Source organism: Rhipicephalus sanguineus, unplaced genomic scaffold (assembly GCF_013339695.2).
Source record: "Rhipicephalus sanguineus isolate Rsan-2018 unplaced genomic scaffold, BIME_Rsan_1.4 Seq626, whole genome shotgun sequence".
Classification (NCBI taxonomy): Eukaryota; Metazoa; Arthropoda; class Arachnida; order Ixodida; family Ixodidae; genus Rhipicephalus; species Rhipicephalus sanguineus.
The window spans coordinates 21193-36930 of NW_023615649.1; the positions used below are offsets into that span (position 1 = coordinate 21193).

General features: G+C 46.1%; 1 protein-coding gene across 1 annotated transcript in view; it reads right to left on the reverse strand.

Annotated features, from left to right (window-relative positions):
* The window catches only part of LOC119377945 (serine/threonine-protein kinase mTOR), a gene marked incomplete at its 3' end in the record, with an annotated part of 49308 nt that overhangs the window by 15222 nt on the left and 18348 nt on the right, over positions 1-15738 (reverse strand). Inside the window, 4 exon segments of the mRNA XM_037647224.2 lie at positions 6929-7134; positions 7316-7409; positions 8718-8836; positions 9198-9260. Coding sequence (XP_037503152.1) covers positions 6929-7134; positions 7316-7409; positions 8718-8836; positions 9198-9260 — 482 coding nt within the window.

Below are 15738 nucleotides of genomic sequence, written 5' to 3' on the forward strand. Positions count from 1 at the left end.
TGAAAAAACCAATTTTTAGCAACTTGTGGAGACAAGTACATATTTTAATTGGCTTAGAATACACCTATCACTAAAACAGCCTTTGGAGAAAGTTCTTTTAACAGATTATCACCAAGTATGAACTACACTACCTTTCTACATACCCCAAGACCTATCAGCCCGTGTAACAAACATATGCAATAATTGAAAAAAGGTTCTGGAACCAGGTTCACCTCAAACATTTGAAAAAAAGAAAAATGAAAAAGCATAACACTTATCATAAAATTAAAAAAAAATCGTGATTACACAAAAATTGTAGTCACATAGCAGTAGGCCTCTGTTTAAGATCAGTGATATAACTTAGCATATTACTGCTTTAGCTTTTTGTACATCTGCTTCGTTTGCTTATTCAGAGCTTCCTGTAGGTCAGTGTTACTATTTGTCAGGAGAACATCACAATAAGCGCCTTCAGCTATCTGCTCAGCCACGCGGTTGGCATAGCGTCAAGTGTACTGCACGCTTTTAACAGACAACAAAAGCGTGCTGCACCACAGTTCGCTGCCACCTCATGCGGGACCACTTTCAAGAGTGCGGCACGGGTGCCAAGAAACCTCGCCGCCCTGACTATCTCGTCAAACATGAGCGTGTGGTACTGCAAGAGTAGCGCCGTTCCAGGCACATAGGCAAGGGGGGGGGACCCCCCTTGCCTATGTGCCTGGAATTTGCCTACGTGCCTGGAATTTCGGGGGGGGGATCGGCCAGCCTTCTATATTCCCGGGCAACTTTTTTTTCTTTTTGCTAATAAGACGTCCAACTTATGCTGACCGGACCCCAGGACTCGTAAAGTGCTTACACCCATTCTCTTATAATGGCGTATCCAGACAACGGACCGACCCACGGGCGGCTGAGTCACGTGACAGTAGGAACACGAGTGGCCCGTCCGCTTGCGCGATACACATGTGCAGTCCGAAACGGGAGGAATAAAGCCCGGGCCGAGTCCTGTTCCAACCGCAGATGATGCAGCGCGCGCGTCTCGAAAGAGAAACCGCAAGTTCGAAGAGCTACCAGTGCACTCGGCTACCGAAAAAAGAAGAAAAAAACCTGTCTTGTTGACACCCCACCACTCCAAGCACACGGCCCACAAGCGAGGATGGGGGGCTACCGAAAAAAGAAGAAAAAAACCTGTCTTGATGACACCCCACCACTCCAAGCACACGGCCCACAAGCGAGGATGGGGACGGGTGGTTCGTGAAAATGTTTTCAGCATTGTTGGCCCTCCCGATCCCCGACCCAGCTATGGACTCCCCCAACTGGAAGTGAAGGGTCACGTGACGGCGAGGCCGCGGGCCAAAAGAGCGGTTTGGCCCGTTGTCTGGATGCACCGTCTTGAAGAAAAGAAGACCCCTTCCCCTTCCCGCCAGAGGCGACGAAGACTGCATTCCGCAGCGAGGTTCTTGAAAGCTTCTGTCAATGATCCTCGTGGGGCCCACCGCACGAACACCAGGATCGGGTGGCAGCGCCCTTGGGCAGCGGTCACTGTGGATGCGAGGTGCCGTGCGCGCCCCTCAGTTTTATGGCATGGGCAAAGCGGAGCGCCTATTGTTGATTCTGTTGATGCGACTTTGCTATAGCCCCTGTGACGGGCCGGGCCAGCCATCCCGTCAGCGGGGCCGCTACCTCCACTGCTCCCGAGGCTCATTATCGCACCTTCCGTGAATGACCACCTGCGGCACTCAGGGAGGAGAAGCGACAACTACGGGGAACCGTACCGAAGATGCCTGTTACAAGCGTTGAAACACGACCTTGACATCTGGTCGTCAGGCACCGGGGAAACGGGAGTGATGGGGACGGCCAGTGGCTTTTCTGCACAGCACTCAGAACACTGCGCGTTGGACATAAGAGACGGCACGCTTTGTTTGAGCGTTGAAATTCCTGGACGCCCCCGCATCTACGGCAAGTTTGCCAGTTGCCCTCTCCAAGTTTTGCGCTTGTGCATTTTCTTGCTCTGCTTTGCCTCAGGAGAGGGTCATGCGTGGCTGTGGGCTATGAGGGCGGTCGTCGGACCGATACAAGCTGATTGACAATGAAATATGTTGCGTAAATAGTGACAATTGGTTTGGCATCACCGAGGGGCGGAGTCAGGGCCTATGAAAAGCGACCGCAGGACCATGGTCAAGTGGAGGAAAAGAGAGAGGAGATCAAGAGAGTCGCGAGATAGTTGGACGTTGATTTTGGCCGACAAAGTTCGGTCGCTCGAAGTCCCGAAAAAAAAAATGAACATCTAGGTGCTTGGAGCACGAAGAAGTCCGCCGCAATGACCTAGGAAGGCCTCCGGACGAATTGGACATTGACCCGGAGGACAACTCTCGAGCCTCGACTCGAACCGACCCGAACGAGCCCCTAGGCCTGAGGCATGGACTCACTCCCCACGAAACACAAAACATCTATAAAACGTCTTTAAAACGTTTAAAACCTCTATAAACCTCTATAAAACGTTCTATAGAGGTTTCGTGTTTCGTGGGTCGTGAGATGAGCCACACCCCTTTCTATTTTCACGAACTTTGCGAAGCGGGAAGCAGCGTATTGGGACATTGCGCAGTTTAACTAATTATTATCTTTACCCTCTTGTGCTGATCACGTTATTTTATTATCATTGATATCCTCCTCCTGTATTCTGCATTTTACGTCGCGAGTGTTGTATTTCTTTGTTATGATTTTGTGTAGTGTGTGTTGTGTGAGGAGAGCATGCGCATATGCCATTTATAATTGCTATTAAATAATTTGTTTGTAAACAAGGAAAGCTCATTGCCTCTCTTCCTTGCTGGCTCCAGCACGAATCCTTTCGAGTAGAAGTTGCTGAGATGCGTAGCCAAGAGGGGGCGAGCGAGTGTAGGTAGTGGCCTCCCCTCTTTGGTGGTCGATAGAAAGGGGGGACGTCTCATTGCCATGGAAAGACTTTCTTTCGAACAATCAGGCCTTGCCCCCCCCCCCCCGAAAAAAAAATCCTGGCTACGTGCCTGAAGCATACTGTACACTTTTATTGGGCGACAACACAAAGGAGCTTTCCAGAGTGCCGCGGAACCCACAACTTTTTCTTGAGCATGAAGTCAGTCAAAAACGTCTCGGCAACCACAGTATAGGCACTGCCACTGCCCGCATTGGCCTGTTTTCTTTTCTTTAATGTCAAAGGCCATCGAAAATTGATGCAGAACTCTCAACTCGTCTCCTCCTCCCCACCCTCCCCCCCGCCACTCCACGACTCGCATAAAGTGCCTGCCAACCATACGCTGCATGCTTCAGGGACCGCGCAGCGTAAGCAACATCTTCACATAAAATGGAGGCATGCCTGTCGCACAGCGAAATGACTGTCGACCAATACCCCAGTCAAAAAGCTAAGCCTAAACGCTTGTGTAGCCCACAGCCGGCACAAAGCGACTCCTCTTACGTATATCAAAGTGCTCGCTGTGCGCTTTGATTACAAAACCAAGCAGTGGCAAATCACCGTGCATGAAAACTGTGCCACATGATCACCGACACACCATGAGCTACAAATAAAGCGCCGAGGTGCCCGTTAAATCGTGCAAGTTCCATGGCGTACACTAGACGACGAGTCTTTAGTGCTGCTACCATGTGGGGCTCTCGCTACCCGCAGACACCTGATGTGCGGATGCAGTGTCGATCAACGTTACTAGAACAAACTCAGTTTAAAAGCTCCGCCGGAGAGGCAAACCGCGTGGCGGTCGTGAGAACTAGTGGCGCTGCAGTCACATCTAGCTCCCGCGGCTGGCGCTTGTTGTGATCGGCGCCGACGATCTACGAGCGCACGTGGGTTGCAGCGACGTCTGCGCTTTGTTAGCTCGTCATTTTTGCGATTGTTCTTGACCACGCTTAGCGTCTTGTGCGAAGACACGTGCATAATGTGCGCAGCGTAATGAGGGCAAACAGATTCACAGTGCGGTATGCCGACTTGCATTGCGCCGGGCTGCAAGAGCAGCTACTGCAACGACTCCACGACACTTTCGCTTCATGACACTTCTTCGGACCTCAAAAAGACCCTATGCCATTCAAGCTTTGCATCGTAAAGATAGAAAGCTTACTGCGAAATGCAAGGTCTGTGACGTTCATTTTGAGAAAGACGACATTGTAAAGCACTATCGTGTTGTCGTTGTGGGACAAGAAGTTTTGATCCCGCGTGGAAAGTGGGAACTCGCGCCCGGGGCTATGCCGCGCTTGTTCCCAGCACTTCTACCCCACATTTCAAAGCCAAAATGTTTGGGACCAGGGCGTAAATCCCCCCCAAAACGCACGGCGTCTCGCGAAAGCCCAGTGCCCAGTTTGGAGGAGCCGCCAGAAATAGAGCAGCAAAACGATAGGCAGGCGATTACCTATATACTCTACCGAGACTGAGAGTTGCATCACACTGACATTCGATCAGTTGTCAACTATCGCTATGCCTTCCAAGCAGTGGATTTTCGAGAGATTTTGCGACGAGGTATCGAAGAAGATGTGCGGAATATTTTACACTCGCCTGCCCTGGAACGGACTGCTCAGCACAAAAATTTGACACGCAGTATACACAGAAAGGACGAGGACCAGCGCTGGTCCCCGTCTTTTCTATATATATGTACCATGTCAAATTTTTTGCGCTGACCAGTTTAATAATGGAATACCAACTAGCCCAATCCCACACTTTGCTTCGGGAATGGAGACGTACTTGTGCAAATGATAATTGTAGTTGACGAGCAGTTACAGCACGAAACGCAAACGGCTGTCGTAGAGTGTAAGAAGTGCTGCGGGCATGGAACATCTGCTCGGTGAAGTTGAAAAACTGAAGTTGTGCGAAGGAGTCAATACTGACGACTCTGCTAGCGACAAAGTACGCGCGAATAACTGCTCGGTGCTCATATTACGGCCAATCTGTTCGAATTGTTTAAGGCACCATAGAAGGATGCAACATAGAAAGGTGTGACATCGAAAATACAACTATCCGCTGAAAAAATTGCTCAGAGACGACATCTATTCGATGTAATCGCACACTGTGATTTCATTTACAGAGTTCTCTAAAATTTTCCGATTTTGGGTCAGTATCCCTTTAATCGTCGCGAAAACGTGTCTTGTAAACATTGCAAAGCACTGGTGATGTTTTTCGAGAAAGTTTTTTTTCAATAAATTGTAGACAACATGAGTACTGTTCTACTAGAACGTTTTTGTATCTTGAGTAAGTACGCTTCTTTGTACACTATAAAGGTTTTTACAAACGTGCTGGGTTGTTCTTTGTCTAGATAAGACGGCAGCGGCTAAAATTGTGGTGGTAGTTATAAAAATTACGCTGAAAACCCTCATTCGCTTAGAAACTCCTATGCTTGGATGTTAAGCGCAATGTAGACAGTTCAAATATAGACCGAACATCGATTTTTAGCCAATCAATGAACAACGCACGCGGGCCAATGCATACAGACGACCTTATGCATATCCCCCTAAGTAATCCGCAAATGAGATGCACGAACATCAAATGAAAGAATGATAATGTTTGATTTTGTCACTGGTACAATAAGAAAGTTGCCGCTAGAAACTTCGCGGTGGACTGCCGCGTTACGCCGTGGCAGCAGACGACGCGCCAATAGTGGCGCAAGACGGGACTGCAGCGCCGCTAGTTCTCGTGACCGCCGTTCGGACCACCCTCCTCCGCTGGCGGAGATACGGAGCTTTGAAACTGAGTTTGTTCTAGTAACATTGGTGTCGATGGCTTTGTTAAATGCAAAATGCAATGCAAATTTGCTCATCTAAATAAATTAATTAAATGCGAATGGGGGGTAAAACGGCAGCGGGTTGCATTCGTTCTGGCCGAATGCGGAACCCTAAGATGTCCTTCATAGAAAGAACCCCTGGGTTCCACAGAACCCAGTTTGAGAACCCACGCACTAGAGCCTTGCAGAGATGCGTCACATGCAGAAAGATAGTTAACGCCGCGTTGACACAACTAGGTACTCACCCACGACAAGCACACGCGTTAATGACCACACACAGCAGCGCCGTCACGAACACCGCAGCGAATGGAGGAACACACTATGCGCAACAAAGAACCTGAGAGTCAACCCAGCTACACATGCCACTCGGTAGTTTTTGCTAAGCGACAGCAGCGTCAGAACACACAGCCTAGCGAGTAGAAGCAGTACTCTCGGAGTACGGCAGCACATTTCTGCAGGGTCACGCATATTTAGAACAGTCCAGAAGAGATTATGGCGGCACCATGGGAGCCTTCATTAGAAAGGTGCATACTGGAAGAAAGACGCTTGGGTGTGTCTAAGTGTTCTGCAAAGTCTTATTTTCTTGGTATACCTGGTGCTGCTTGGAAAATCATGTTGTCCACTCAGCCTCTTTTCCCCACTGAAGCTCACGTGGGCATCAGAATTCTTGCTTTTGAGGCTGTTTTGGAGCATTCTGGCGCAATGTTTGCAATTTTTATGCGTTTGGAGCAGCTTGGCGCAGGAAAACCGAATTGTATCAAAAATACGCAATATGCGCAGCTGTCTCACCCCTGTATTAGATATTAAGTATGATCATTTATTATTGTGATGCCCCTTACCCAATTCCTCTTACGAGGCCTGTAAGGACTTTTTAAATAAATAAATAATGTCACAGCTCTGGGTCATGAATGTCACCAGTAAGTTTTGCCAAGCCAGGCATGCACAACAATATGGCACAGATTGCCACATGTTGTCAATGCTGCCATTAGAGTTGGGTGCTACTCTGTCGCATCATCTTCACCTCAAATTCCAATTGTGGCTCATGGCATGAATGATGTGCTATGTTGCATTTGAGAGGTGTTATAATCTCACTGCATCGAACACTGTTAAGGTTGTGAAGGTGTGAGCAGTAAAGAGAGAGAATTCAGGTAAAAGCCACCAAAAGACCACACAATGCAATGCAATGCAATGTCAATGCATACCTGTATGAGCACTTTCCTAAGAGGAGGCATGATGTACGCTGGGTTCAGACTGCTCAGCCGGCCAATAATGCACAAGGCAAGCTCCCGAATCTCAAAAACTTCATCATTCAGAGAGATGAACAAGGCACTGAGGTTCTCTGCTTGGGCCAGGTGGCCATCAAACTTCTCATCCAGGGATGCAAGCACACAGTAACGCACATCCGAGTCTGAATTTCAAGGGACAAAAAGAAACAATGTTAGTAACATTTCACAACTCGCAACAGTTGCATAATGTAATACTGTAATTACATGCCGCACAACAAAGCATGATTGGCAAGCAAAAACAACGATACGGTGATTGTAACTGCAAAGGATGCAGAACAAACAAAACCATAGACAAGAGATTACCAGTGTCCGTCACACCAGCCAGCAACAATTTTCCAAGCACTCTCTGGACATCATCCATGAGGGAAGGGCTGTATTTGCCAGTTGCTTTCATGTTCTGTAAACAGACAAAAATTATCTGGAGGAAAAACTAGCGGAACAACAGACGTAGAAATACAGCAACTAGTTGACTTTTAATAGAACCCAGTCACTACAAGCCAAAAGATGAAAGCACCAGCCACTGAGAAACTCTAAACATGTTTTTAATGAAGCCACTGGTCTTCATAGGCATCAAACTATCTCTGTTGGCAAGGTTTTGAAAGAGTGTTCCACACGACAAGTGAAAGGAAGTCGTGAGGTAAGAAGCTAATGTTGACAGATACAGCCAGTCATCACATAATAAGTTCTTGAAACCACATAAGAAATGCGTTGCACATGAAGCAATACAGTGTCTTTAGAGATGTCCCTCCTCAGACTACTTTATGGTGTGACTGAAGTACTATTCTACTAAAGCTTTTCAGTTTGGTCAACATTCTTTGGCATATGAAGACAAGAAGCCGCATTTTCTTAGCTAACAGGGCACATGAGTCTTTAAAATTTTTTAGAGGCATGAGTACCGTGTGACACTCTTGTTTCTTTTCCAAGCATATCTGGTCAAGCACTTACTTCCAAATATTCATAAAAAGTCTTCTGAAAAATGGAAATCAATGGCTCTAGTGGATATCTGAGCATAACAATTAACTATCAGGATAATTAATGCAAATTAATTTATTCAGTTCATCGGAAGATTGTGAGTAGCTGGGATCGCTGCAACACCTAACACTTCTTTCTAGCTGGCCTGAGAGATATGTTTTCTATGCTGTTATGCGAAAGCCTTTTATGCCTCATCAAATGAGAAAAGTGACAGTCAACAGCAGCGTCAACATGAATGATGCAAGAAGTCACATGATCAGACGTCACAGATTGCCAAAATTTGTGATGTCACTATGACGTCATCATGACGTGTCACATTAGGTGATGTCACATGATGACGTCCTCTAATTTAAGAGTACCTTACGCATAATTTAAGAGCACCCTAAATATAAAGTGACTCCAGAGGTGACGCTGTTCTTTACTTGCCAAGTAAACCACCTAATTGTTTCACCCTCACCCACATCTGGCACGTGCCAAAATTTTTATGGAAATCCCTCGATTATTTGTTTTAACTTTACTCAATACTAATTTCACTCATTGCTTTGATTTTGCTTTATATCAAAAAATTTATCTTCGGGCAAGCTATGGAAAAGGCAGACAATGGTGCTATTAGGCCATCTCAGTTCATGACTTGACAGTTCCCCAGGTACTGCTAACTTAATTTCAATTTTAAGACTACTTCATCAAAATAAAACTCTTGGAGTGAGAGAAATGAAGGCAAATGTGTGCTCACCTGCAATGCTGGTGAGAGAAGGCAGCAGCACGTTCGAACTGCTTCCAGCCGTATTTCTTTGTGCTCACTTGTGAGGTACGTATTAGCGCAATGCTTGACAAAGCTTGTCAGTGTGCGTCCTGAAATGTCAGGAGCAACAAGACGCAATGTTTTATTAGCAGAGTGCTAAGGGACAACCTGTAACAGGTTATATGTTTTACTACAGATATAAAGGGCAATGCTCCATTTGCACAACTCACAGGAAAGAATGCTGTTAGTTTGCCATGTCAACCTAAATTCGACATGATTAGCAGATAGGGTGTCCTTCTCTCGTGTTTTGTCCCGTGGTATCTACTCTTTGCTAGGCCCATTTCAAAATGTCATCACTGTTTCTTAGAGAGCTGAAGATGCTCATTGTGTATTTCATAAAATCAATGCCTTGCTAAGTTTTAGAAAATGCAGTTTCAATGCAATTGCACAGAACCATGTTGCCACACTCACCCTGAAAGTCAAAGCTACCCAAGGTCTTCAAAGCAAGCGAAATAGTTGCAACATCGGAGCTTTCTGCAAAATTTCAAGAAAATGTTACAATAAAGCAAACAATAACAGAAAGCATACTAGTAATCCAAACCTCATAAAAGAATAATGATACAAGTTCACCTTTTACCACATGATTAATTACATAACGTAAACATAACACAAACAAACAAGCAATCACTCAAAATCTGTCTCACCTCTAGCAATAAAATTTAGAGCAGCTGTGCCTATGGAAATATTTTTGTTATTCTCCTCCTGAAATATGTATGTTAGTCATTTGTCGCAATGTGCAAAATTAACAAACAGACAGGTTATTTTTCTAAGTAGATCGGATCAAACAGCGGCAGGTCCGTTCTCTTTTTATCAGTGACATTTTTCACGAGAAAGAAATTTTGGTCATCTTGTGAGAGAATGATGATTCACTGTATTGTACACAGTGTGATCCAGGTAACTCGGGCCAAGATAACTAAAAATGGCCAACGAGATATGACAGTGCGATAGTGTTTTACTTACAAGAGACTGCTGCAAGCTAGCAACTTTTTTCTGTTAATGTTGATACCTAATTAGTGAAGGCTAACTGCCCAAGTGAATATTTGCTTGCATAGTTGCCCAGGCTTGCAAGTCAGATTGTGTATCACACTTGAAAGCATCATGTACGGTTGCTTCCATACATTTTTCTTAGTTATTTCTTCCTTATTTCAATGTTGTGGCTCCAAGCCAAAAGAATGTACCCTCAACTAGCTGAAGAAAAGGACCCTGAGAAAGCAAGTGGAGCTAACACACTTTTGCCACAAATAAAAGTGCACTGCTCCTGCCACAAGCAGCTGATGAACTCTGGGGGCTGCTCACAGTTACCTGTCACCCCAATATCTACCCCAAGGATAGAACGGCAGCATGGGTTAGTTGGTGATTTAGAATCAACATATTTGCACAGCGCTAAGTGTACGAGGACATATGAAAGGACACAACACAGGCGCTAAGTGTTGTGTCCTTTCATACGTCCTCATTCACTTAGCGCTGTGCAAATATGTCGATACCCCAAGGAAGAACTTCTGTTGAACCAACGCATAGTGGCCACCAAAATTTCCAATGCTGCACGGTATCTTACTCCATTTTTTAGACAAGATGAGCATGTGATGTTGCAAAACTGAGCCTGCAACAGCAGTGAACAAAGTTGTCACAAAGGAAAGCTTCATTCTTTGTGGCATCTGACAAGCTTTGATGCTGCATTCATTGGAATGTGGGAAGAACACAGCATGGTTTGGTGCTGTTCCACTATGGGCAATGGTTGAGGTTGAAATCAAGTTCCACAATTTATTGAAATTCGGTGACAGCCCAATCATGCTGACATTTTTTGTGGTCCACTTCTGCATAGAATAGAAGTGGTCCGCAAAGAGTGAATTTTAACATAACGACGCCAAGTGCAGACTTCATGAACCCCTTTATACAGTCTGCACCCAATACAATAGAACTGCAAAAAACATACTTTAGAATATAACAAGCTCTTATTCTCACTTATTTTGGTCTGCCTGCACAGGTTGAACCCCGTTATAACACTCACTAAAATCGTCAATCTACTTTGTTATATCAAAACTTCGTTAAATCAAAATTCTTTTTTAACACGAAAGTGTTTTACGCCGGGGTCCACCAAGTACATCCGTTACGGATGACATTGATAAAATGGACGCCAACAGGTGAGAAATAAAAAATCTAAGAAAAAGATCCGCCGCTGGGAATCGAACCCACAACGTAGCGGCCGCGACGGTAAACCAACTAAGCCACCTTGGCAGATGCTGGACACGTCACAAACACGCCTTATATCTTTCACACATTCTCTCTCGCACGGTGCTCTTTGTTGGCAGTGTAGGTACGCGGGGCGAGACGGGGCAGTGCCGCCATCTGCGAGAGGTGAAAAGAAGTAATGCATCACGATCGACACTTACTAGCGCTTACTCCGAGATTGCGCATGATATCAGAGGTCATGGTTAAAGTGTCTCGATACCAGCGAAGGACACTGGCCGCACTGGCATCACCGAGGCACCCTAGACGCAGATACGTTCTTTGCCTTTCGCTTTGTCTTAGCGTGCGCCGGCTCATCGGAGTAGTGCAGCTTCCACATGCACCAATGGGATTTCCCTGCCGCCGACTACTTCGATTGCGAGAGCACCGACCAACAAAGCTGCTGCAATACACGTTGCAGAAAGGACACGATTTCGACGGGCGAATGTCGTGCCTCAGTGGAACGAGACAGAGGCTAGCGGGACGCACGCATTTGCAGCTCAAGCTACGAACCTATACGAACTAGGCGTCAACATGGGTGCATTCACACCAAACGGTGCTATAGCTGCCAAGCACGAATAGACCTTGTACAAGCTCTCATGTATCACTACACAATAAGCACTACTCCTGTGAAGACACGTTTCACTTTCGTGTTATACCGATTCCTATGACGGAGGGATCAGCCATATTTTTTCTGAAAGATTCATTTTTAACACAGAAAGTGCTGCAAGAATGTTCGAATAATTTGGCTGTATGAAAAGAACTAATTTCAGTAATGTAAAAAATAAAGCTTAGCCCGATGAATGTGCAACATCAAAAACTGTCTTGAATAATTTGGCTGTATGAAAAGAACTAATTTCAGTAATGTAAAAAATAAAGCTTAGCCCGATGAATGTGCAACATCAAAAACTGTCTTGTGCCACAAAAACAAAAGAGCTGTGCTCTAAAATCATGTCAAAGTGTGCAACAACCTGAATTAGGCACCTCTATTTACGGTGGCCATTTTTTATGAGCAAGATCCATTACTGCATCACGAATCATTCAGAGGATGGCATGGTCACCTCGGTGGTACAGTGGTTACAGCATTTGGCTACAGACCCGAAAGATGTGGGTTCAATCCCGGCCCCAGTGATGACATTTCGATCGAGGAGAAATGACAGAGGTGTAGGTTCACATTAAAGAACCTCAGGTGGTCGACGTTTCCAGAGGCCTCCACAACGGTGTGCCTCACATAAAACCACTGCACTTGTTATTATATTTCTTTTTCTTTTATTCCCTGCATACAGACAATACTGTTTCATAGCCTTGGCGGCTAGTTTGGGGTCCAATAACAAAGTAGACATAAAAAGAACAGCACACTTACAGTTAAACAGGGATATAACGAAATTGACAAATTCCCAAAAAACTTCGTTATAAAGAGGATTTCGTTATATTGAGGTTCCACAAGAACAGTCGAAAAAGGAACGCTTAAGTAAGAAAAAAAGTAACAGACGGCAGAACTCACTAAAAACATTTATTTCGAGGCAAAAAACTGCGTGATTTTGCTTTGTTGTTTGTTCTCGATAGACGGCAGCACTGACCATTCGTACGACATCAATGAACACAATGCTGCTCCGTCATCGTCCAGCAAGCCCGCGGCGCGGCGCTAAAGGTCGATGACGTCCAGCACCTCCTTTGCGGAGGGCAAAGCGCGTGCCGAGTCGTCCTCCCAAGGTCCGTTGTCATCACTGCGGTCTCGGACAGTTTCTGCCAGAGCCTCATCCGTCATCTCCTCAGTTGTGACAGCGCAGTTGTCCGCATGTAAAAAATCACAAATCTGCACATCATCCGGGGCGCCTCCATTCGTGCACAACGAAATCCAAGCTTCGGCGAGATCAGGCGGGCATGAAGGCTCCTCCTCTCCGGCGTCGATTTCCTCAGCCTGAACCACCTGAACCTCTGTTGAGATATGGGCCTTGCAGAAGCAGTTCGTGACAATTTCAGCACTTGTTTCTTGCTAGGACGCTTCAAGCATCTCAATTGCTTGCGCAATGTCTACCTTCATATCTCGCTGCAGATGAATGTTCAGGAGCAGTTTTTGGATTAGTCGCCGACGGTATGAGCACTTGACACTTTTAATAATTCCTTTATCAAGGGGCTGAATGAGCGATGTGCAGCAAAACGGTGCAGTACGCGAGTAAAAACTGCAGTTCAATGTTGGAGAGCTCGAGCCCCTCTATGTGGTGTGCAGTGCAATTGTCTATGAACAGACAAATCTTGCGTCCTTGCCTCTTGACGTCATTGTCGAAATCCGTCAGCCACTCACTAAATATGTCGCGCGACATCCAGGCTTTCGTGTTCGCCACATATTTTACGGGCATGCTGTGGGTTCCTTTGAAGCACCTAGGTCGAGCACTTTTGCCGATGACCAGTGGAACTCGCTTGTTGCTTCAGTCTGAATTCGTGCACAGTAGAACAGTCAAACGATGTTTGCTCTGTTTACCGCCGTGGCAGAGGTCCTTTAAGCATAAGGGTATGGTTCGGAAGCAACTCGTAGAAAAGAGCCGTTTCGTCAGCATTGTACACATCCGATGCTTCGTAGCACTCCAAAATACCCGGTAGTTTGTGTTGGATCCACAAGTCGGCGCCATCTATATCCGCAGAGCAGGACTCGCCACTGATCACTTTGCCAACAATCCCGTACCTGCGTTTAAAACCTTCGAGCCACCCGTTACTGCCTTTTAAATCATTGCAGCCCAGGAGCGGTGCTGATGCGTACGTTTCGTGCTCGCATGTCCATAAACTATGTGAACACAGCTTTGTCGACGTCGGCGTATGTTGACGACTTCAACTTCTTCTTTTTCCTGTCTGTGCCATGCTCCACAGTGCTGCGAATCGCATCTTTCGCGTTTAAAATCATCAACAAAGAACTAGCTGGGATGCCAAATTTGTAGAGCTGTGCGAATAGCAAGATTTTGGGTGCGAAGCGAATTCGAATACTGAAGTGTGAGTGCGAATCGAATCGAATATTTTTCGAATATTTCTAGAATATTTCTAGAATATTTTTCGAATACTTTGAAGCGAAATTGCAGAAAAAAAGTTAGAGAGGATTCCTAAGCATATTCTTATGAGATAGCAACATGAAAGTGTTTCTTTTCACTAGGTTGATGAAGCACTGGTGGGGTGGTGTTTCATAGTTGTCTTATCAAGAATGAGGCAATGTAGAGGCCGAATTCTATTTATGTACATGATTTGGTGCAGCCAAAATGTTGCTGACATTTTACACGTGATAGGCAAATACGCCATTTCCTCGGCCTCTCCTCCTGTTTCAACTTTTGTGGAAGCCCAACTGATGTGGCGGACAAGGGTGTGCTCCCTTCAAGTCCGAAGTTCCAAATCTGCCTCGTAGACGTCGATATATAAGAACATCTGAAATTTTGGATGCTAAAAAGCTTCGGCTTCTGATTTTTCGGACTTCCTGCCCAAATTTCAGGTCCAAAACAACATTAATTGAGCCCCCACCTCTGCCACATCTTTCACCTCCATATTGGAACAAGCGTTTTCTTGAGTTAATACATTTGCGACCGTAGCAGAGCTTGAAAGGCAGCTTTGCCGCAGTACCGGGGTGTGATGAGGTGAAGCATATTGAAACTCTAGGGACCACTTCCAATCGGTCGTTGACTGTGTCTTGACACAGTTCGACCATAACGGAGCTTGAAAGGCAGCTTTGCCGCAATACGAGTGTAATGAGGTGAAGCATATTGAAAATTTGAAGGGGTCACTTTCAATTAGACGTTGACTGTATTTGTTTTTGGGAAGTTCGAATAGTAAAATTCCAGTGCGAATTGAATAGAATAGCAAACACTATTAGAAAAATATTTGAAATTTCGAATATTCGCACACACCTACTTGAAATTTGGCAGCGACATCCTTGTTTTTTTGGCCTCTAGAAACGGCATCCAAGATGGCCATTTTGTCCTCAAGAGCCAGTATCTTGCGTTTCTTTGTCGAAGCACTCATCCTTCGATTGTGACAACAGGTACTGGGTGTGTGGTCGCGTGTCGGTTCGCACAAGCGCGAGGCGTCGGAAACTAAGAGTGAGCGACACGATGGCGTCGTACCGAAGAAAACCAACAGACAGAAACGGAGAATGCGGAAAGCCACAGCGCTGCAGGCTCTGCTGCAACTCCCTCTTTTTCTTCTTTTTTCCTTTTTAAGTAGTGTCACCTAGTGTCAGGTTAGTGAAGTGAAGTGCAGAGTGAAGCACTGTAACCAAAGAGTGGTGCTGCCAGCGCGTTTTTTTCTCTCTCTCTTCGGCAAAAAGGAGCAAGCTAGGCCAGCTGCAGCAAGCGGCGAGATCAGGTTTGAGGGGAGGGTTCGGAAAAGTCACGCCCGCGGTGGCAAGATCGCCGGATCAAGGGATGCAGGCCCGCCTCGCGTACACTCGCTCGCACGCATGCACACGTGTGCTCGCTCTCGCCTCGCAGTCGCCGTGCCTTCGAGCGCGCCAAGCGCGACGCCGCCGCTTCGCATTCCGTCGCGGCGGAGAAGGTGCTTAGGGCTGCTGCTCACACAAAAATGACAAAATTTGGGCCAACACCTTCAGGTCATCGGCGGGGAAAATTCGTTATTTTGAGGGGGTCTCCTGCTGCCACTGCGTTACGTAGAGGTCTCAAATACCTGTGCTTCTATGGAGTAATGGCAGGGAATAGAAAAACTTCGTTATATCCAGGAATTTGTTATATGG